The 23998-nt window shown below is 43.8% G+C and overlaps 1 protein-coding gene across 1 annotated transcript in view; it reads left to right on the top strand.

The window, feature by feature from the left end:
* Nucleotides 1-23795, top strand: part of BEND4 (BEN domain containing 4) — a 31652-nt gene extending 7857 nt beyond the window's left edge. Inside the window, exons 2-5 of the mRNA XM_039227018.1 lie at nt 261-827; nt 12180-12271; nt 18389-18629; nt 22054-23795. Coding sequence (XP_039082949.1) covers nt 261-827; nt 12180-12271; nt 18389-18629; nt 22054-22271 — 1118 coding nt within the window. The 3' untranslated portion in view covers nt 22272-23795. The remainder of the gene's footprint in view (nt 1-260; nt 828-12179; nt 12272-18388; nt 18630-22053) is intronic.
* The last annotated feature ends 203 nt before the right edge of the window (nt 23796-23998 follow it).

Below are 23998 nucleotides of genomic sequence, written 5' to 3'. Positions count from 1 at the left end.
TGTGGTGCCCAAAGTGACAGACCAGCCATTTCCCAGAATACGGGGCTGGGGATGACTCTTGAGACACCCCTCTGGTTGCAGGATGACAGGCAGCTATGCATCTTACTAGAAGTAGATTCACTGTGTTACCTTGGTTTGGGATGGAGAGCAGAAACACATATTTTTTTAACATTTTTGAATGTTAAACTCAAAATTGAGGACCTTATGTAATCCTTTGTCTTTGGCTGTCCGTCTCTGATGTGTTTTTTCATGTGTTTCAGAGAGTCGTATGATCTTGGATGCCTTTGCCCAGCAGTGCAGTCGAGTTCTTAGTCTCTTAAATTGTGGAGGAAAACTACTGGACTCCAACCATTCTCAATCCATGATTTCTTGTGTCAAGCAGGAAGGCTCGAGTTACACCGAGAGACAGGAGCAGTGTCACATCGGGAAAGGGGTCCACAGTCAGACCTCAGATAATGTAGACGTAGACATGCAATATATTCAAAGGAAACAACAGACTTCTGCCTTCTTGAGGGTTTTCACTGACTCCCTACAAAATTACCTGCTCTCGGGGAGCTTTCCGACTCCAAACACCTCATCGGTCAGTGAGTATGGCCACCTGGCCGACGTGGATCCTCTGTCCACCTCCCCCGTGCATACACTAGGTGGCTGGACCTCCCCGGCGACATCCGAATCCCATGGTCACCCATCCTCTTCTACGCTGCCAGAGGAGGAAGAGGAGGAGGAAGAGGAAGGCTACTGTCCCAGATGCCAAGAGCTGGAGCAGGAGGTTATTTCACTGCAACAAGAAAATGAAGAGCTCCGGCGGAAATTAGAGAGCATCCCAGGTACTGTGCCATATTCCATGTGACCTAACTGCAGGTCATTCCTTTCCGCTGTCTGCGTGCACGCGTGCATGTCTACATATAGATTTTTGGTTTCAGCCAGCAAGGTAGAAAAAGTTGAAAAAACAGGCATGCACAGGGTGTCCTTAGCCTTCCAGGGCCACACAGCAATTTTTAGGACAAACTACTAGGGCAGACTTGTTCTATGTTTAAGTTCAGTCTTATGAGGTACAGACCTGAAGACCACCACCCCTTACAAAGATGTCTCTATCCTTATAAAAGTGATTCCAGACGTGATGCAATAAGATTGAAATGGGCCAAGTACCATGAGGTTGAGTTTTCTTCAAAAAGTGGCCCTCTTTTTTAGAAGCAGCTTTTGTATGTGTAAAGACTTTGCTGTATGTGTTTATTAGTAATAGAGATGAAAGTGAATGGATACTTTAGGTGGTGGACTTAAGTAGTACTGAACAAGTGGCCTCTTTTGTGCCTTTAATTTCTTGCCGTTCTTGTTAAATTTCAGCAGGCCTCATCTCTTTTTTTGCATGCAAGCTCCCCCTTAAAGTAAATAAGCACTGCAAACTGAAAGGAATAGATCAAAGACAGACCAGTAATTAAGCGGATCTCAAACTATTTGTGCCCATGGCAAAGCAGGCATTTCCTGCCTCTTGGAGACACTAGATTTGCCAAATAGTAAAGTCATCTTTATGGCAGCATCTACTCTGGCTTGCAAAGCCGTTTTTTTACTATTTGAAAAGGTACCAATTTTGCTTATACCTTTGAATTCATTCCTGCATGTATGTGGCTTACAAAAGATAGTAATAAGATCGTTAGCTAGGCATTATCTTCAACCCGCTTTCATCATGCAGCCCACTGAGAAAAAATTCTGAGAATGTATCCACCGATGTGCATGCTTCTTGGTTAACTACGTACATGTCCTAGTATGCTAATAAAACATATATAACATGCTAAAATTTTTAAAGGCTGATACATAAATATAAATAGAAAGTATGTTCTTTTCCTAACTCAGTGTCTTTGAACCACCCAATTTGGCAGCTGACTTAAAAAGAAGGAAATCTTGAAAAACATTACCCACTTGTTTATTAGTACCCATAGGAAGCAAAAAATAAAAACGAGTGTTAAGAATTGCCAGATCAGAAATTTTCCTTCCGTCATTTCATTTAAAATCATTCCTCAGACCTGAGGTTTGGTTTAGAATATTTTGGAATTAGGTTTAGTACAGTTGTGTTGTGGGGGAGAAGCGGGTGGTAAAGTAAATTCATTCTCTCTCTGGGGCGCCTGGGTGCCTCAGTTGGTTAAGTGTCTGACTTCATCTCAGGTCATGATCTCCTGTCTTGTGGATTCAAGCCCTGCATCGGGCTCTGTGCTGACAGCTCCGAGCCTGGAGCCTGCTTCCTATTCTGTGTTTCTCTCCGTCTGTCTCTCTCTGCCCTCCACCACTGGCACTATGTGTGTGTGTCTCTCTCTCTCAAAAAAAAAAATAAATAAATAATTCATTCTCTGTCTTTGCAGTTGAGCGTTGGGGTTAGATAAAGGGCCATGGTGTTTTCCCAAGCCAGGAAGGCAGGGACCACAGAGGACACTAGGTAGAGCTCAGAGAATACAGTGGGACCATACAGTGGGACCAGACTTCTGCTGGGCTCTCAGGGCACAGAGAGAGGGGAGTGTAGCTCACACACTGTTAAATTCCTTAAATTGTGGTCAGTTAACTATGGGTTTGATCCAGCCCAAAGAGGTGTTTTCCATCTTACTCCCCACCCTCCTCTCCGCCTGGGGGAGAAAATAAGTATCCTGGAGATCAGCCAATTTTTGATACTTACATCAGCCATTCAGAACTATGGGTAAGAGTTTCAGCACAGGGACAGGTGACACCGAAGTCCAGAGTGGTATTGTCTAATTCCCAGTCCTAAATATTTGTCCTCGGTAAATGTGAAGCACATTTGGGCCTTAGTCTTCCTCCTGTTTCCCAAACCTGTGCCAGGTGGAAGGGCTGTGTCGTGGAAAACTAACTCATTGCTGACCTGCCACTAATCACTGTCTTGCCCCATTTCGCAGAAAGACGAAAATGCTAAAATTTCTTGAGCTTTCTTCCTGGTCCGATATGGAATGACACTTGTTGAAATTAGGCTGTGGTCACCACTGTTAGTGCAAACGTTCCAGCCCTGTTGATAGTCCCTCCCGTAAACTTGACTCAGTAGCCATTTCACATGGAGAACCATGATTGCTATAATCCATACCGAAACTCAGCTGTATAAATGAAAATCAGTTTGTCAGTTATGAAGAGAAAAAAATTAGTATAAAATTCAAGAATTATTTGTGATTATTTAATACATAAGCTCATTACCTAGGGACACGTTAGAATTGGGTGTTCTGTTGAACATGTCACTTATGATGAAAACTTGAAGCGAAGGAAGACCTCACTAATCCCCTTACCCTCACCTCCCAATCTCCATCTTTGGCTAAACAACAAACCAGATAGTGAGTGATCACGTAAGAATCTACTTTTCACTCCATTAGCTATTAATTTTGTGGGGGAAATCTGTTATTTTTAGACAGCCCTTTGAAGAAAAGTGCAGCAAGTAATACACTCTTGTTCTGCATGTAACAAGAGTATTTTGCAAGCAGAAATTCCCCTGTGGAATTTGGGATGGATTTTCCTTAAGCAGCATCACTGTTTCCCAGTGGCCTCAATAGACCTCTGTTGTTCCAGAGGGCAATATGTTTCCGTGGCAGCCTGGGACCTTGCAGATGTAGGCAATTAAATATTTTATCCCAAGGAAAGAGTATTAGCACTTACTCTTTGGTGGTAGATGATCACACTAGAAATTAGAGAGTCTGTTGAAAAGTTTAAGTTTTTTATTTATTTTTTTAATTTTTTTTTTATTCATTTTTGAGAGAGAGAGACAGCATGAGGAGGGGAGGGTCAGAGAGAGGGAGACACAGAACCCGAAGACAGGCTCCAGGCTCTGAACTAGCTGTCAGCACAGAGCCCAACACGGGGCTTGAACCCACAAACCGTGAGATCATGACCTGAGCCGAAGTCAGAGGTTCAACCGACTGAGCCACCCAGGCGCCCCAGTTTAAGTTTTTTAAAAGAAAGAAAGCAAAGTTAGGTTTAAAAGTAAAAAGCCACAGAAGAATTGATACTTGGATCAGGAATACAAAATGTTGAGACATGATTAAAAGAAGGAAAATGTTGGGAGAACTTCTCACTGGAGAGGGTGTTAGGTTAGAGCCGGCACGCTTGTTTGGAAAGCTTACCGTCAATGCGAGATGAGAGAATTCATAATGGAGGGTAGATACAGAATACCATGTGTCATCTCATTTAAGACCCATTGAATGCAAGATGCACCAATATTCTATGTTCCACTAAGAAAGAAGGAAAAACCACTGAATCATAATTGCATCTTTGAACAAGCTCAGAGATTTTAAAATATGAAAAAAAATGTGGGTCTTAGGATCACATAAAATACAGTAATTTGAAAATAACTTCCAAAGTAAAATAATTATGACATATTAAAAATAACTTGAGATGGGGACGCCTAGGTGGCCAACTCTTGATTTTGGCTGAGGTCATGGTCTCACAGTTTGTTGGATTGAGCCCCACATTAGGCTCTACGCTAACAGCAAGGAGCCTGATTGGGATTCTCTCTCTCCCTCTCTGTTCCTCCCCTACCCGTGCTCTCTCTTTCTGTGTCTTTCAAAATAAACATTTTTTAAAAATACCTTGGGACTTTCTTAAGTGCCAGATATACAGAAGTACACTATTAATGTTATTAAATAACTTTCTCCTTTTATTTTTGAATGTGCATTTATTTTTGAAAGAGAGCGTGCATGCCAAGCATGGGAGGGACGGACAGAGAAGGAGACAGAGAATCTGAAGCAGGCTCCAGGCTCTGAGGTATCGGCAAAGAGTCCAGCACAGGGCTTGAACCCATAAACTGTGAGATCATGACCCAATCCTAAGTCAGACATTTCGACCAACTGAACCACCCAGGCGCCCCAAGGAGTTTCTACTTTTTTAAAAAGTACATTTATAATTATCTCCATTTATCTTCATAACTCCAAACAAATATTATATTCCTGTTTTATAGACAAAGAGGTTGAGACCTGGACAGGTGAAGTCTGTGGCAGAGCTAGGATTTTTTTTTTAAGTTTATTTAATTTTGAGAGAGAGAGGGAGCATGAGCAGGGGAGGGGCAGAGAGAGAGAGAGACAGGGAATCCCAAGCAGGCTCCACACTATCAGCACAGAGCCCAACACGGGTCTCAGCCTCACAAACCTGGAGATCATGACCTGAGCTGAAGTGAAGAGTCAGACACTGAACTGATGGAGCCACCCAGGCACCCCTGTGGCAGAGCTAGAATTATAATCAAAGTCTCTTTATTCTAGATCTAGTGTATTACTCTCTTCCACCCTAAAAATAGTTGTTGATTCTCCACAGTTTATTCTCACTATTCATTGTAGTTACATTCTATAAAGTCACTGTCAAGACTGAACTAGCGAACACCAAACTGTTACCCCTAGGAAAAATACAGAGCTATGTTCCTGAGAACCTCTAGTCACATTTTTACCAGCTCATCAATGCATAACCTTATTTTATTTATGCTTTGTATAAAGAGACCTTATTTAATATACAGTCAGATTAACATTTAACTCCCAGCTAACAGCCCTATAACTCCTGCCTGAATGAAGCTTATTGAATATGTACTTTCTCCCTAAGGCTCATCACAGCCTTTCTGCACTTCGGAAACTCTAGACCACACTTCAGCCAGTCTGCCGATGGCTGCTGGAGCACCAGCAAACGTGGATTTGACAGTTACAAATACTCTTAGCAAGTTGGCAAATTTGAAAACATGTGCTCTGCAAATAATGAGGGTTGACTATACTTACTCAAGAGGGTACAGACCAGAAAACTCACCTTGGATTATGCAGCCCTGATCCTATTAGACCACAGTTGTCGTTTTCTAAGAAGATTTTTAAAAGCTAAGTTAGTAATGTCAGTGTTTTGGATCGTTTTACAACAGTAAAAAGCCCCTGGAGTGAGTGCAGTGTGGATGTCGGCAACCTCCCACTTACGCGTGCCCAGCAATGCCTGTGCAGGAAGGTTCAGGGCGCTTCCTAGTCCTGGGAAGTATATTGTCCACATTTAACATGAGGGTTCTAAGGAGGACAAAGACCTGTGAAAATATTCTGAGTAAAAACTTAGAGCAAATGATAAGAACAAAGAGGTATGAAGGATTTAATTCTTAGAAGTTGTTAAAAGTTCCCACAACTCTTGCTATGGCCATGAGACCCAGAGTCAGAATGTTTGATAAAAGACAGTGGGTTTGGAGTCGAATCTGGGTTTGGAATTCTGCTTCTGCTATTTGCCAGCTGTGATTTTTGGCAAACCACTTAACCATTCTGAGCCTGTTTCTTTCTGTACCATGGGATTAATAATTCTATTAGAATACTGGAAGTATTAAGTCCATTAAGTAGCAGTTGAGTGTCTGTTAGGTCTTCCAGTAAGTGCTCAATAAATAGCAACTATAAAAACAGAGAGGAGAGGGGTCCTGGGTGGTGCAGTTGGTTAGGCAGCAGAGACCTGGTTTCGGCTTGGGTCATGATCTCACAGTTCATGAGATGGAGCCCTGCATCAGTCTCTGCGCTGACAGCTCAAGCCTGCTTGGGATTCTCTCTCCCTATCTCTCTGTCCCTCCTCTGCTCTCTCATTCTCTCTCTCAAAATAAGTAAACATTAAAAAGAAAGAAACAGAGAGGGAAGCTGTTCTGTACCTAGTAATACAGAAATTTTAAGTGGTTTTCTTAGATTGTAAGTGGTATTCTTTTTTTCTTATTTTTTTAATGGTTAATTTTGAGAAAGAGACACACAGAGTGTGAGTAGGGGAGGGGCAGAGGGAGGAAGATAAAGAGTCTGAAGCAGGCTCCAGGCTCTGAACTGACAGCACAGTGCCTCACACAGGGTTCAAATTCACAAACTGGACACTTAACCAGCTAAGAAACACAGGCGCCCCAGATTGTAAGTGGTGTTCTTAAAAAGAGGTCAGCATGCAGTCAATGACTCAAGTTAGGAATGTCCAATCCATCCATTATGCATCTCTCTCCCATATGTCTTGTCAGCCTCCTGTCTGGATTCCACCTCTTGCATACCCATCGGTATGGGTCCCCCCTGCTGTTTTCATCCGGGCCTGTCTCAACATGGACTGTTCCAGTAGCTGCTCCCCTCCTCCCAGACTCCAGCCTCTCCCTGCTGAAAAGCCTCCAAAGGCTTCACCTGGTCTGTAAAGTAAATTCCAGCACTCAGTATAACACGTGGAGTCCTTTGCTACCTGAATCTTTTCCTGTCTGTTTTTGGAGACTAGACTCTCAGTTCCCACAACACACCAAGCATTCCATCCCCAGGGAACAATTTGTGATTCCTGAGCAGCCTTTTACTTGCTTCTGGTCTTCCCTTACTCCCGCTTTTCCTTCCATTTCAAGAACATACTTTTCTTTTCCCTACTTGAGAAACTCCAGCTTATCCTTCAGTACCCAGTTCAGGTGACACTAACCTCTGTAACGAATTCTACCCCCTGATCCCAGGCAGAGTGAACCGCTTGCCATAGTATATCATGCATACGTCTGTGAAAGTCCATATCAGGGGAAGTTTTTACTGTGTGTATTTTTGTTCTCTTTTCTGTTTCTCCCTGGTGTCCCAATATGAGGAGAGGGCAGGCCATCTCAGCTCCTTGAGGAGATGAAGTCAGCATCATCTGTGTCTCCTAAATCCTAGCCTAGGGTCAGGCATTTTGTGGCATCTACCCTCGTCAGTTAAATTTGATGGAGGTGGGACATTGTCATAATCAAAAGCATAAACATGCATCTGTAAGGCTGAGCATTACTTAAAGCTCATTGTTTATCTCTACAAATTTACAGTTCAAGTGCTTCTACTTTACAGACACAATGTGAGTAGGACACTTAAAGATGATGTAAGTGCACAGATGGCATGGTCATCAGAGGATGGTAAATAACTTCAATCTCCCTATAAAGTCATAGGTGTTGTTTTATGAGTCTTTAAAAATAATTATACAGCAAAGTAGATTAAATAATGCTTGAGAAACAAGAGAAACTCTGATCAAGATTTTAATGTAATGATCTGCAATGAAAATTGGGTACTCAAGCCCAAGCACCCTTAATATGGGGGGAAAACAGTATTGGAGCAGTTTTCCTTGGAAGAGCCTTAAAACAAAGTCAGCAGTCAGTTAAGTGACCTTTAAGGAATTCTCTAGGCTCCTACTCGTAAAATAGTAGCTTACATTAGGCAGGTATCTACTGGGTGCTTTCTGCTTTACATGTATCATTTCGATCTTCACAGTAACCGTATACAGTAGGCAATTGCCCAGGTTTTACAAATGAGACAACAGAGGCTAAGAGAGGTTGAGTAACTTGCCCAGAATCACACAGTTCCTAGTGCCAGAGGCAGTACATCAAGGGAAGAAAGTACCCAAGAATTACTTTGGGACCAATTTTTCTCATGCCTTTTTGTCAGCTGTTATATACTAGTACTGAGAATGTGTTGAAGACCCTGTCTTTGTGGATTTAACTGACTTAACTCTGACCATGAGAAAATCAAACCATCGAAGCCAAAGAGTGTGTTTGTTTTTGAGAGTAGCATATTCATCTGGATGTCTTATGTACCCTATAGGGTATTTGTAATCGGTTTCTCTCATTCTTTATTTGTTGACACAAAAGATCTTCCTAACTTGCTTTTTTTGCCTCAGGTATTTTGCTTTTTCTAGGATTCTGTTATGCATTTTAAAATGCTATTTCATGGTGGGGGGCACCTGGATGGCTCAGTTGGTCAAGCGTCCAGCTTCGGCTCAGGTCATGATCTCATGGTGTGTGAGATCAAGCCCCACATCAGGCTCTGTGCTGACAGCTCAGAGCCTGGAGCCTGCCTCAGATTCTGTTTCCCTCTCTGCCTCTCCCCCACTCCCGCTTTGTTTCTCTCTCTCTCTCTCTCAAAAATAAATAAACATAAAAAAATTAAAATCCTATTACATAGTTGGAGGGAGAATTCTCAATATCAGGATAGATACTAGGGACATTTGGGGTACCCTCCTGTTCTCCCTTCCCTTTAATAGAAGCTTGGGTTTTTGGTTTCTCATTTATTGTCTCATTAAACCTGCTCGGTGCATGTGCCTTTCTTTTATGGAATGTGTAAGTAAATAAATGAAACCTGCCCAGTGGGTCCAAGGTGGTAACTTCTCCATCGGCAGGAACGACTTGCTTAATATTCAGAATGTGCATGAGGAGTCAGTTGGATGTGAAGGCATCTGGGACATAATCGGCTCCTTGAGGACCCTGCTGCTCTTTTCTTGCCAGAAGCCCTGACCCTGTCTCTTATCTCTTGGAGGCCAGAGGAACAGCGTCTGGCCAGGACTGCAGGGATCTCAAAGGAAGCAGAGGCCCCTTATTCCCCTTCTCAGAGGGCCCCATGTGCTCACTGAGAAATTCCACAGTGTGTCCACAGATCTGTAGGTTGAGGAACAGCGGGGCAAGAGGGCAGGGGTTTTCCATGGTTGCCTTCTTGGTGCCTGGCGCTTCTCCCAGAAGGCAGCGTGGTGTAGCCCTGGGTCAGGATGATGTTTCCTTCCACTCTCATCCCTCTTGAATAGACACAACTATCTCTATTTTCCAGGCTGACTTTCTTTTTTCACTGAAAATATTTCATTTGATTGTACAGCTTCTCTATTATAAATCTAGGCAACCCTCCAAAGAGCCCCAGTAGGGAGTGACATTCCAAATTGGTAACAGCAGGGACAGGCTCTAGCCCCAGGCTGGATAGGGGCCTGGAGGCCTCTGCTTGTGAGGGTCTGGGCTGGGAGCACACCAGGGAGGGGTTGGAGGAGGGGGTCACCCAGGGCCCAGTGTCGTGCCCCGTGGCTGTTTCGTTTTTTTTTTTTTAAGTTTATTTATTTATTTTGATAGAGACAGATCCCACAAGTGGGGGAAAGGCAAAAAGAGGGAGAAAGAGAGAATCCCAAGCAGGCTCCATCCTGTCAACACAGAGTCCCAACATGGGGCTCAGACTCACAAAACCACAAGATCATGACCCGAGTTCAAACCAAGAGTCGCATGCTTAAACGACTGAGTTCTGTTTTGTAACTGGCTAAATAGGAGCTTTGTCTTGTCTTCCTGGCCTTCGGTCCTGTGCCCAGATACCGACCTACAGGACCCACTTGCCCCCTACACCCAGTAAATGCGCATGAAATTCTGTTTTCTTCCAACATTTGAATCAGCTGGCCTTGGTCACAGCTTGGCACTGCTAGGAGATGGGAGAGTTGGCCTCCAAGCCTTTCCAGGGCTAGATGAACACTGTAGATAATATATAGCAAAGGAAGGGGAGACAATAATTATGTAGACATTCTTCAAACCACTTTTACATAATAATACGTGCCCAGTGTAGAAATGTATTTAAACTGGTTTTTTGCAAGGATGATGTATTGTATAATCGTTGCCGCTTGCTGCAAAATATAATCTTTCCACTAACATATAATCGTTAATTATTATTAACCCTTCGGCTTATTTCTTTGCAATCTCTTTATGTACATAACTGTTCATAACATGGTTGAGGTCATGGTGAATACTCAGTCTTGTAGCATTTTAGTGCTTAAACATTTTTTCATAGAGATCTTAATAACTGTAAAACATGGGTAAGGGATCAAAAGAGGTTTCATCCAAATCCTAATAAGTCCATGAGTATTTGCAAGTTTTACTGAAACTTCCCAAATAAACCCAGAGTAACACCTTGCACGTGTCCCTTGGCAAAGCAGTGACGTGTCCGGCAGCGTTTGGTTCTGAGCGCTAACTGCAAAGGACACAGTGCTGCTGTTAGGTGCCTCCCACTCAGCCCTGCGTGCAGGAGACTTAGACATGCAAGCTCAGTGGGGTCCCGCAGGCCACACAGTTAGCAGAAACTCAGCATTACCTTCCCAGGTCCCCTGCTTCCCCCCCCCCCCCCCCAGTCGATGCCATTAACAAAAGAGTCATTCTTAACTTGCTGCGGCATCTGTAAAGTGGGTTAGACTCTTAACAGGCTGGTGAAATTAGAGGCGCTTGACAGGTTTTATTAAGCTGTAGCTTAAGAAAAGGCCTATTTCAAACTGAGACATGTATGCCTTCTTTTTGTTGACTTTGTGGTTGTTTGGCACATGCTTCTCAGGTTTGAAGACCATATTTGAAGGACTGCTTTGGCATGGCCTGTGACAGGCCTGTGAGACACAGGTCCACAAGGATGGTTATTTAGGAATATACAGTACTTTTTTTTGGCAAGAAGAAAAGATTCCTAAACTGCTGCTACTTCCTATCATTCAAGTTCTTCAAAAGGATGTTGATTTAGTTTTTGATTTGTTATAGTACAGCATGATATCACCTAAAATCCCCAAAGCTGTAAGTTGTGCGGATAAAGATGATAACTTCTGTTTGCGATCTTAAAAAAAAGGTGAGAAAAACCAAGTGTAGGAAGCAATGGTGATACTTTAAATTAGGGGTTTAGGTTAAATATTTATTATTTTCTTTAATGTGACAAAAAAAGCCGAAGAAAACACACAGCTGAGATAGATAGTGGCAATAATTCCTATAAACTGGGTTATTAACTAAGCTACCAAGACCTTTAAAAGCAATTAGTACTACTTCTAAAACAGTTCTTATATCAGTTATGATGGAGGAATTATTTTTTCAGTGGTACAGAAACTGTCAGGCTTCATGTTGGGTTAATATCTGTTTAGTTTTATGGTAATTAGTCAATGAATCTATGAGATTCAACCTCAAAAGATGAGTGCAACAGATAATGAAATACACAACGTGGCCAGCTGTACCCACGTTGGGAAGCTGCTTTCTTGCAGAACTAGGAATGAATCTGTCCGTAAAAATGAGCATTATATTATTGATTAAAAACTCGCGAAACATTAGTTTGCAGTACCTTGATTTGAAAAAGCATCACTGAGTGCTGATGTTACAACTTGAGTTCAAGAAGACAAGATACATCTCTTCTGTGAGTGGTTCATTGATCATTATCGTTGACCCAAATTCATCTCAGAGTAAGTATGACTTGAAAGTTTCCAGTGAATTGTGCTGAGCCTAAAAATTCTCCCCAAACCGTAGCATCTGTTCTGTATTTACAAACTGAAAGAACTACGGATGTCAAGTGAAAGAAGATTCTATTTCCTTTAGAAAATAAGTCTTTGTTTTTTTTTTTAGAAGTTTACATCAAAAATCTCTTCAAACTTTAAAGCTCTTAATTTCCGTGCCCCGGGGTAGCTAACGTGTCACCGTTGCCATCTTGCCCTCCCAGTGCCCTGCCAGACTGTTCTGGATTACTTGAAGACCGTGCTGCAGCATCACAACCAGCTCCTGGTCCCGCAGCCCGCCGACCAGCCCGCCGAGGTAGGTTTCCAGCCAAAAGGTAGATGTCCTTGTGTTTGTAGTTTCCCTCGGACAGAGCTCCTCCACAGCTTCCGCAGATGCGCCTCAACAGGGTGGCCGGCACGACACATTTCTGACTTTCCGAGGTCTACGGTGCTTATTACCTGTGAGTCCATATACTGTGGAGGAAGATCATGCGTGTATTGAACTCACCAACATTCAACGCTGTACTCTCAAGGGGGCGGCAAAGAAATACCAGTTTAAATGGCATAGGCAAGTCTTTTGGCATTCTTTCCGCACAGAGGCTGAAGTGGGAAACGCCAGCCCGCCCTTCTCTCTGGCAGAGCCAGTGTTCCAGAAGGCCCCTTGGTCTAAGGCACCACCCGTGCTTCTTGATTTTTAGTTGGGTGTTTTCCTGACCTGGGGCTCTGGAATGCGAGCATTTCTTCCTCTGGAGCTCAGTGGGAGCGACCACAGTCCCTCCCAAAGTGTAGGAGAAAGGTCTGTTCTGCTGGTATGTCGGTCTAAACGTGGTACATTTTTAAAAATAAAAAAAAATAAAAAAAAAAATGTGGTACATTTTTACGAGATTTTCAAGGCTTGGTTTCGAATATATGTTGTTTAAATTGTATGAATTTTCAAACCTAAATGCAGTGGAGGAAACAATAGCACTGTACTTTGCTGAGGTTAGAAATGTCCTGGATTGATAGCAGTACGTCAGCTCTTTTCACATAGTTTTCTTCCCTTGGCAAGGTGAGTTGTTCACTGGTGATGGCAGGCTGTGGGCCTTCCTGTCTCCTCATCACACATCCTTCCACACTCACTGTGTCTAAGTGAAGTCATCTTGAAATTCCATCCTCGTGGGGCGCCTGGGCGGCTCAGTCTGTTAAGCATCTGACTTCGGCTCGTGTCATGATCTCACAGTTCATGGGTTCAAGCCCCACATCGGGCTCTGTGCTGACAGCTCGGAGCCTGGATTCTGCTTCAAATTCTGTGTCCCCCTCTCTGTGCCCCTCCCCCACTTGCACTGTCTCCCTTTTTCTCTCTAAAATATTTAATTTTTTTTTTTAAATTCTGTCCTCATGCGAACCGCTTCATAGATCCAGCCGCACACCTGCCACCCTGAACCCATGCCTCTCTGCTGAATATAGACAAGGACACACAACTTCCCACTTTTCTGCACATAAAATTGACCAGAGGATGAAAAGACCCTGAAACTCACCTGTGGCGTGAGACCTGTCTGGCGGTCACTCCCTTTCCCTGAAGTTTGGCGGACCTCCATCAGAGGCCTGCTCCTTTCCTCCAGCACCCTCTGCCTGGTCCCACCACCCTCCCTCTCTTGAATTCAGCAAATAAGTAAGCGATGCCAAGTTGAAGTCAATCCAGCGAATTCTGCCGTGCTGATTCCTACCTTCTGGCACACCTGGCGCCCCCAGGAAGCCCTGCCCCACCCCCTTGCCGGTGCCATCCATCCACACCTGTTCTTTCACCCACACTGCCCTCCCCCTTCTGGGGCTTCGTGCCTTCAGTTATTCCTTGTCTTGTGCACCGATTTACTGGCTCGCTCCTCTGAGTATCAGACGCTCAAGTCTTCCCACCATGAAAATAGGCCCAGTGCAGCCTCTGTCCAGACTTCCACTGGGCACCACTGCGCATCGGGTTCCTTGAAGGTTGGGCCAGGTCTCATCCCACTCATGACCCCAGCGCTTATTGTTGAAGGCACTTGCGGAATGGTCACTTCATTTTTTAGTGACTAAACACTTGAAAGACTGGTCTGTATTCATTTCTCTGCTCTTGGTTTCCAACTTGCTCTTCATCCCCCGGAATCTGGCTGCACCTTGACTACTTACTGAAGTCCTCTGCAAGTGGCCCTGGGGACGCTCCCAGCCATCCAGTGCGAGGCCCTTTTTCCAGCTCCCATCATCCCTGGGACCTCACCCTCCTACTCCATGCTCTCTCTTTCTCTTGGCCTCAGTGTCAGGACTCTCTTCTGGTTCCCTGGCCTTATTACACCTCAGGGAGTTTCCCGTCCATCGTTCCCCAGAGTGTCCCCCTTCATCTCCCTCTCTCGCCATCCACTACCCTTCTTAGGTCAGTTATGTTCTCGCTCTGGACACCAGCTACATCCAGGCTAACAAGTCCCACATCTAGATCTGGACCACCAGTCCCCAACTCCCAGCCACTGTGTCCTACTGCTGACCCACAGTGGAATGCTCTCGCACCCTCAGACTCCTGACACGGCCTCTGACAGCCCATCCCTACCCCTCTTTTCTCTCCAGGAAAGGCAGCAATAACCGCAGGCAGAAATTTCTGAGTCATCACTGACTCCTTCCTCTTCCTCATTCCTGACATCTGTTTGTTCCACAGCTGCATTACATTGAGTAGTTTCTCTTTTCTCTCCCTCCCCACACTTTTTACCTGGGCTATTCCAACAAGATTTTTCTTTCTCCACACTAGGAAGTTAATTTTCTAAACTAGCATTTATTCCAGAATAAATGTCACATGCTTGAAATCCTTTGATTGCTCCCTAGAATAGGATTCACATTTCTGAACTTGACATTTCTATTATACAGAAAAGCACTTCCAAAAAGCCCACTTCCTCCAAGAAGCTCTCCCTGATTGCCATACCCTCTCTGTGCTCACAGAGTACATTGTTCCTAAGAGTAATTCAAAAGCTACTTAAATGTTAATGCATACATGTCTTCCATTTGTTTATGAGTCTGTGAAAACATTAAATGAGTTGGGTTTTTTTCAAAGTGACATATAGATCAGATTTTAATAACCTGTTGGTGGTTAATTGAAGAGAATATTCAGTGAGAGTTCCATAAAAACATAAAAAAAGGACATATCTACATTTCCTCTGGATTGGAATATTTAAACTTTTATTACCCATCATCACCATTATTCTATTTTTACTGTCATTTCAGGCATTTGGGCATTTTCTCATTAGTATTATTGATCACATTTTATTTCTATTAACTATGCTAAAACAGTATGGTAAATCTCGTCCTTACACAAAACAGGGAGCATCTGAGTTGTTTGGGACTGTAAATTGCTTTCTTCCTGCTATTCCTTTTTTAAGAAAATTACCTCCAAATGGTATTTTTACACTTATGGAGAGCTTCATTTTATTGAGAGCTGTTGAGCTCTTCTGTACGAGTGGATTCTTTCTAAGGATTCGAGAAAGCTCCTTGGTTTGTGAGCTTCCTCATCTCTGGTACCTCTCATCTTGAAACAGACTCAACCCTGGTATTAGGGGTGGACTCTGAATTCGGAGACCAGGTCCCCAGTTCTGCCTTTTTGCCTTGTGAGACCTTGGAAAATGATTTAACATCCTTGGCCAGACAGTTACAGGAACGCTGGCTTGCCCAATGAGCTCAAAGAGCTCCGACACGCAAGGGAAAGCTGTTTTTAAAAGTTGTACAGCATTAGGGGCACCTGGGTGGCTCAGTCAATTAAACATCCAACTTCAGCTCAGGTCATGATCTCACAGTTCGTGGGTTCAAGCTCCACATGAGGCTCTGCTGACAGCTCAGAGCCTGGAGTTTGCTTCAGATCCTGTGTCTGCCTCTCTCTCTGCTCCTCCCGCACTTTAACTCTGTTTCTCTCTCTCAAAAATAAACAGTAAAAATATTTTTTAGTAGTAAAAAAACTTGCACGGCATTAAATAAGTAGAAGGTTTAACAACCAGCTTCAGTCTCCTTTTCTGAAGCTGACATTGTACTTACAAGGACCATCATGGAGAGGATGATCTTAAATTAAGGATTAGTGGAAGCCCTCTGTCCCCAGTACCCGCTTTTAATGGGGACTTAAAATGGGGGCTTAATGGAGACCCTTGTCTTTGTTGTTCTCCTTAAAGATCTTTCACTTTGCCAATTTATATTCATCAGAAGCTCTTCAGATGTCCCAGTGCCACAGCAATAAAAAGAGAGAAAACAAGAAAGAACTTTCATCATAGTTACCATTCTTGAGTGTGCGCTTCATACCAGCTGCGCTAGCATCCTCTGCATCAGTCATTCCGCAGATATCCATTGTGCCTGCTGTGTGTCAGACGCTGTTCTCAGCCCTGAGAGTAGAGCACTGAGGAAGGCACAGACTAAACACGTCAGCCCTCCTGGGCTTATCTTCAGGTGGAGAGACTGGCAGTTTCCTCACCACAAACCTGCAAGCTAAGATTGTCATTCTTAGTGTGACAGAAAGAGCTGAAGTTTAGATGTTGGTCACCTGTCTGAGGCACGCCCCAGAGCCCAGCTTTGCAATGGTACCACCCGTGAGGGTCACAGAGACCAAAGCTACAGAGTGCACGGGGCTGGCCTCAGGCCGTGCATTGCTGGCTCCATAAATGGTGACGGTTATTAGTAATGTTCTTCCACAGAAATACTTTTGACACAATATGTGGTCTGAGGCGCCCAGCCCTGGGTCCCCCCTTCCTCAGGCCCCACCCTGCTGTCCTGAGGGCTCCTCTCATCACAACCCTTATAAACTCATTCCTCCCTGTGCATGGGAACCAGATGGATTCTCTTCCTTGCAATCCACCCCTTCCTCCGCACCGTGACCCTCTCTCTGTTTCTTGTCTTTGTGAAAGACACCACCATTTCACCTGGGAATCACCTTGACTCCTCAGTCCCGCACACCCTGGCTCACTGGAATGGTTGTCTGACCCCCTGGATCCTGTACCTTTCCTCCTCGCTTCTCTGTACCCCCAGACCCCCGTCCTCCCTCCGTCTCTCACCTCCCACCGTGAGAGAGCGGCCTGGGCTGAAGGGACCCTTTGGAAACTCTGGACTCCTGTCCATGTGGAATCATGTATAGCACCAGAGCCAGGGCTTGGCTTATGCTCCCGTATACTCAGATCTTAAGCCCACAATAATTTAGTTCTTCCCATTTTACGAACAGGGAAACTTTGGTCCAACCAGTTGAAGTCACTAGCTCAAAACACACGAATAAGACCTGGAACCAAGATTCAGTTCAGACTCCAAACTGGTCTAAATTCAAAGTATGAACCATGTGCCTCAACTGCCTCCCTTAACAAGGAATCCGAGTCACACTACTCCTAGTTCCAGGAAGTGTGACCAGTGTGGTGATGACTTTCCGTAGGTGTGACTCGGTGACAGCTTCAGAGGACAGTCTGCACCTTCCCTGTGGGCCTTGTGCTGTTTGCCCTTCTCAGTGCTTAACTAACAGCACTTTTTGAAATAAAACCCTATCAGACCCAAACAGTGCCAAATTTATAACCTGTAGTAAATTTGCAGAGTTGTAAAACTGAACGAGTTTTTTTTTTTATTTGGTACACCTTAATTACTAGGGAAGGAGTACATTAAAACTAAGATCATGGGTTAATTAATTTGTCCTGGACTGTAGAATTTTATGGACAACCAGAACTAAAGTAATGGTTGTGTAGGTGGAATTGACTAAACATGGCTTCTAAATGTTACAGAAATTCCTGTAATTAGTCCCACTGCAGCTATTGAGCCTGGGAATTTTATAGCATACATAAATTAAGATGAAAAGGAAGAAAAATTTTGAGTTGACATAGTGGCATTTGCAGAAGCTATAATTTGAGGAAACCTGGTTTGCGTTATTATTATTAATTTTTTTTTTAGTTTTCACAATTCCCCCCTTTTTAATTCACTTTTTAATGTTGTTTCTACTGTTATGCAATGGCTATCATAGGTGTTAGGTGAACTAAACACAAGTAATACCTTACGAAAATAGACCACTAGCATCATTTCTAAAAATACTTAACCGCCAACCAAAGGATGAAGAGACCTGTTTGATCACACTCTTCAAAGTCATTTTTGCATATTTTAATAGATTGAAAAGGAAAGTTACGGGTTATATTTAAATACTGTTCCCTGTCATTGGATCTTGACACATTTTAACCTACCTGTTAAAATGCAAGTTATAAATAGCTCGTCTTTTCAAAGGTGTTCATTATACCTCATTGGCTCTTGTTATAGAAAATGCAAATGTAATTTGAAAAGTGCCCGTTCTGAGTGTGAGCAATTACCTGTGCTCTTCAGTACCTGGTTCATTGTCAGCAGAGCCACTTGGTTAAAAAGCATGTTTGCCTTTGAAATGGAGATCGCCTTGGCTGGCTGGCTAAGTAGGTAATGAGAAAATACTTCGCTTTTCCAGGGAAGCAAGCAGCTGTTGAACAACTATCCTGTCTACATAACGAGCAAACAGTGGGACGAGGCGGTAAATTCTTCAAAGAAAGATGGGAGACGGCTCCTTCGATACCTCATCAGATTTGTTTTCACAACCGATGAGCTTAAGTACTCATGCGGCCTTGGGAAAAGGAAAAGGTCAGTGCAGTCAGGAGAGACAGGTCCTGAAAGACGCCCTCTGGATCCAGTTAAAGTAACATGCCTCCGAGGTACTGCATCCTTCCGCTCAGTGTCACCATCTGTGATCTCATTTCACCGCATTGGCTGTGGCTCCCCCGTGCAAGTGTTCAGCCTTTACTGTATTTTGGTTTTTCCTGCTGAGACCTTTCTAGGCTTCATGTGGCCCATCTACTTGGTATCGAGAAGTTCTTTAAAAAAACCTTTGTTTGCTTTTAGCCTTGGTGTTCTCAGTGGCACATAAGCATTGCATAGCACCTCATGTTTCACGCTTTAAATCCAGGGTTTCTTGGCTGCCTCAGAAGGCCACCTCCAGCAAAACTGGAGCATTGGGAAATGCACGGAGGAAGGGAAGACATGGAATTTTCCAAAACTTAGTAAAACGATACCTCCCATTTCCATTTGCAGCTTGTGCCCCCCCACCACACCCTTCTCAAGAGTATTTGCACCCTTGCACCTAACTCATTACATTTATTTAGAATTAATTTCCCTTAAAATTGGGGTGCCTAAAGTATTCATTGCCCAGTCAGACTTTATTTCGTTAGTATTTTTAAAGTGTCTGTATTTATAATGTTGCTTAGATAATACCATTCCCTCTGTATTAACAACTGATTACTTTGCAGCTGATCCACATGATGGTAGGCCAGGCAGAGGGTAAGAAGGAGGAATCGAGCTATAAAGTTGATTCAGCAGGTGCAAATAAACACAGATTTAGACAGGTAGAAACATTATAGTGCCACCAGGAACACTGTTCACGCAGGACAAATTCACATCAGAAGGCTCAAACATTAACCTTTATAATTCAATAGTAGTTTTATTGGTTGGAAAAAACTAATAATTTACTTGGGCAGGGATCAAAGTATTCCCTGGTGAAGCAGTCACAGTAAAGAAACATTATTACTGATGTGGCCTTGGTTTTCAGAAAGAACCCTCCAGCATTCCCTCCCGGGATGCCCGTGGTAGTCCGGAACGTCAGGGTGCCTAAGACACATATGTAGGCTTGTTAGCAGCTGAAATTCCTCAGCAACCCCACCCCCAGGCTTCCAATTTAGCAGGTCTGGAGTGGGAGTGAGAGAGTCCTGCATCGCTGCTCATCACAGGTGATTCTGGTGCAGGTGGCCCATCCTTGAGAAAACCACCAGGAAACCACCACTCCATGAGGCACGAGTGAGCCAGAGCACCCCCTGTTGGCCAGTCTGAAAATTCCACCTACTCAGTGGGTGATGGAAATTTCCAGGGTCTTAGCAAACTAGTCATAGTTTCCTTCATTCCTCAGCATCATCAGAGCTGACAGTTACTCACCAAGAGTGACAGGCATTTGTGAGGTTGGGACACTCCTGGGAACATTGTACTCCAAGAGGTTGCCCTAGGAATTTTAAGGGGAGTCCCAAAAAGGGGCCTCACAGTTGTATCCCTTTCCAGAAATTCTTATTAAACATTTTACATTTTAACCAGCAAGTCAGTGAAACCGAGGGATTAGCGCACATTCCAAACCACGGTGCTGCTGTCCTGAAATGTTGCCTGGCCCACTGTGACACTGACAAAATCCAGGTTGGCTAACCAGAATCTACATTCTCCAACTCATGCCTCACATGGGGACACACCCAGAGGCATCCACCCAGCCCCCGGGTGGAGATATGTAGGCAAAACATGGTGGCTGTTTGTGTCAGGGGCAGCCAGTTAGAGCATTTACATGTTTGTCCCAAAGGCTGAAATCCTAAGGCCTTCCTGTGACCCAGAGGGCATCCCTTTCCTAAAGACTTAGACCTGGTGATGCCCGAAGTGGACAACCCTGTCGTAAGCAAGATTAGAACAGCCGAGGAAACCTCAGACCATTGAACACTTTAGTGATGGAAAACAAGGTGCCTTGCGAAATGGAACCAAACTGCAGGCTGACCTCTGCTGAAGGTGGTTTGACCCTAGAGGGAAGAGGCCCTGTGAAAATGCTCCCTATCTGTGTAACAGCCTGAATTCTGCCTTTAGATTTTAATAGTCTTTACCACAATATTAGAGAAAGTCCTATGTCAACAACAGACACTAAAGAGAGGGTGGAATTGAGAGGTGTCACAGAGTGGCACATTCTCAGAGTTGCAAGTTCACAGTGTCCTCATTCCTTAGCTTTTAAATCCTCGGGTTGATAAGAGTGAAGAGTCCGGACACAGACGACTGGAAACTACAAGTTACTGAACACTAACTAAATACAGAAGGGGTGTGAAGGGGACAGAGAAGGATTAGGGAATTATCCTTCAGTGTTTCCCAGGTCTGTGCCCAAGGCTAAGCCATCTGATTCTGGCACTTTGGGAAGATGAGTTGCTGAACAAACATTGTTCTTTCCGTTGAGGAAGGCAACCAAGGCTGGGACTCCGGTGAGATGAGCGAGGCTGTCACCCCAGGAACAAAATTGGAGGGAATGCCAGTGAACTTGGTGATGCCCCTGTTTCTCCATTGAGATATACTCTATCTACTAAGATGGGCACAGTGAATTCAGTTCTTGAGATTTTTGTGGTCCACGTACTTGAAAAGCATCAGCGTCTCCCAAAGGCAGATAGGGCCAGGATTTCACACAGTAATTTTAGACAAATCCAGTCCTACAACCAGACCTGTTGGAGAAGAAACTGGGTGCAAATAATAGTCACATCACACTTGGAATCAGCTATGCAAAAATAACACAGATTGAGTTAGAACTTTTTCCAAAATGCTCACTTCAGTTTACGAGGGTTCATAGCCAGGTAGAGGTTATGCCTGGGGCCTGACCCCCTGAGAAAACCAGAAGAACGGGTCGTTTGAGCTGAATGCAAAGGGAAGCCGAGTTTGTTTCATGGGAGTCTTAACTACTTTTTATATATTCACCCTTCTAGGTGTACTGATTGCTTTCTGGTGAAAGTAAATATTTAGAGGAAATCTGACGTAAAAAATATTTGTCAGCACATGTGTGGATATCCCAATGAGAGAAATACGTATAACCTACGATATGTGTTGAGAATGTGGAAACCACTTCTGAACTACAATTTGGGCAGTTTCTCAGTCATTGAGATTTTGTTAATTCTGTTGTACTTACTCTGCAGATTAGTGGCTGGTTAAAGAATACCATGCCAACGATACTTGCTGTATTTCTGGAAATAGTTAACATTCTAAAAATGTTAGATACCACCACAGGTTTGAAACGTACTCCATAACTCTTACTAAGCATGGTGTATCGTACATCTTGCAGATGACATTTACCTTTCATTCCAATAGCAGATGTTCCTTAGGAGGATTTTTACTTTTGCCCATGAGTAGAAAACTTACATGTAATAAGTTGAGTCTGAGGAGTGACATCATCATAGCATTACATTGGATTTCCCATAAAGATTTCTTATAGAGCTTCTGTAAATGTTTAAGCAGCCTGCCTGTCATCTTCTGCAAAAACCAGCTGTTTTTCTCTCTCTCTCTTTATTGTTGTGTGTATTCCCACAGAATTCATTAGGATGCACTGTACCTCCAACCCCGACTGGTGGATGCCCTCGGAGGAACAGATAAACAAAGTGTTCAGCGACGCCGTGGGTCATGCCCGGCAGGGGCGGGCTGTAGGGACTTTCCTGCACAACGGTGGCTCGTTTTATGAAGGGATCGATCACCAGGCTTCCCAGGATGAGGTCTTCAATAAAAATTCCCAGGATGGGTCTGGGGATTAGTGGACAAAATCTTTACACTGTAGTAGCTGGTCCTCTGAAGAGTTCCAGTTGTCAGCGTCCTGTTACCATCACCTCAGAGTCCAAAGCATGTCCTCCTCGCAGACTTTCCACATCCCAAACCGTAACTCTCTTGACCCTCTGCCACACTTCCCAAATAGAAATCCATTTTAGGGTTGTTTGGGAAGTCTCTGGACCCTACTACAGACTTTCAAGATATTATAAAAGAAAAAAACGAGATTTTGAATGATTACTAGCTAGACAGTGAAGGTGAAAAGAATAGGCGAGCTCCTGGTCACCTGTCTGAAATCATCAAGTGAGCACTGCTTCCTGAGCAGAGCTGGTCCTCACAGATTGGGGTAGAGTGCCTGCCCATGACAGGAGGTAGAGATCTGGAGTTATTTTAAGGGACAATGAACAAACATTCTCTGACTTTAATTCAAATTAGTTGTCTGTTTTCCAAAGGCTTGAATTCATACTTCTCAGCGAAGACATGGGTTAGGTGACCTTGTAGGCTGTTTCTACATTGATAAAGCCTATATTAAAAACAAGCCAGAGAAAAGACACCGCTAGACAGTGATTAAGTGGAAATCAGCTGGGTTATTTTTCAGGTATTTTAACCCCCTAGAGTTCTACCACGTTGATCAGAAAGCCACCGTGTGATCTCTGGGGTTTACAAACAGTAAGTTTTTGTTATGTCAGTCAAGAAACCTCCAGGATCCAAAACCCTTTTCAAAAGCTTGATTTTGTAGGTTCATAGACTCACAGCTTCCATGGCCTTCACGCGGCCTCTGGTGACACATTGCCAGAGTGATGGGCTGAGCGATGAGAATGTCAGTTGGTTGGTTGGTTGGCGCACTGAAGAGCAAACAAGTGGGGGACTGATGGGAGTTGCTGAATTGACCAGATGTTCTGGAATTGTATACACACAGCTTCAAGGCCGTCCCGACAGCTATGCAATGGGCTTGCCTGTAATTTCTCTGAAATGTGAGGGTCATTCTGTGCTGAGTTGATCTTTAGAATTTGCATCAAACTTTTGTTACTTGTTGTCATTGACGAAAATGTTTCATCCCAGTGTTTTGTGCCTCCTTCCGGCTCAGCGTTCCCTTGAGCTACAAGCTCTGGCTGAGTTACCACTAAACCACTCCCACTTGTTTTCCCCTGTTTCCTTTGTTGAGCTCCATCTGGAGAGTGAGTGCTGTCTTTGGGCGCATTCCTTACCTGTACCGTGGAGGTGCTAGAACCTGGTTCTGAGGGCTTCAGGTCTGGGTGGCAGGAAAGGCTTCCTCCATCACGCGTATTGACGGTTCCGCGCTTCGTAGAGGATAGGGCTGCATGGGCGGAAGTTACTACAAGTTATTAATGTCATCTACAAACCTGACTAAGGGTGTGAAAATTGGCTGGAAATTCATTGAAGGTTTATGAGGATCCATTTATAAAGAGGTTTTTGTAACCATTTTCTGTGAGACAATAAGCTATCCTTTATGTTCAATACTTAGCACCAGCTATGTTCACAGCTCTGGAAATACGTCCTTCTTTAGCTTTTGTTATGATTATTTCATCCATTAAAAACTTTAGTGTTTACAGAGATGGTTCTTTGTCAGATCTGTTCAGTGGTTTGGGGAGAACCAATATTTCAATCCCGTTTTGGGCAAGTTAGCTAACATTTGTAAGTAAAAGAAATGATAAGGGCAAATGTGATGTTGGTTGGGAACCAGGAGACTACTATC

This window comes from Hyaena hyaena, unplaced genomic scaffold (assembly GCF_003009895.1).
Source record: "Hyaena hyaena isolate Hyena2069 unplaced genomic scaffold, ASM300989v1 scaffold_24, whole genome shotgun sequence".
Taxonomy (NCBI): Eukaryota; Metazoa; Chordata; class Mammalia; order Carnivora; family Hyaenidae; genus Hyaena; species Hyaena hyaena.
Note: the sequence above shows the minus strand (reverse complement) of the source record. Positions and strands in the feature narration are given on the sequence as shown.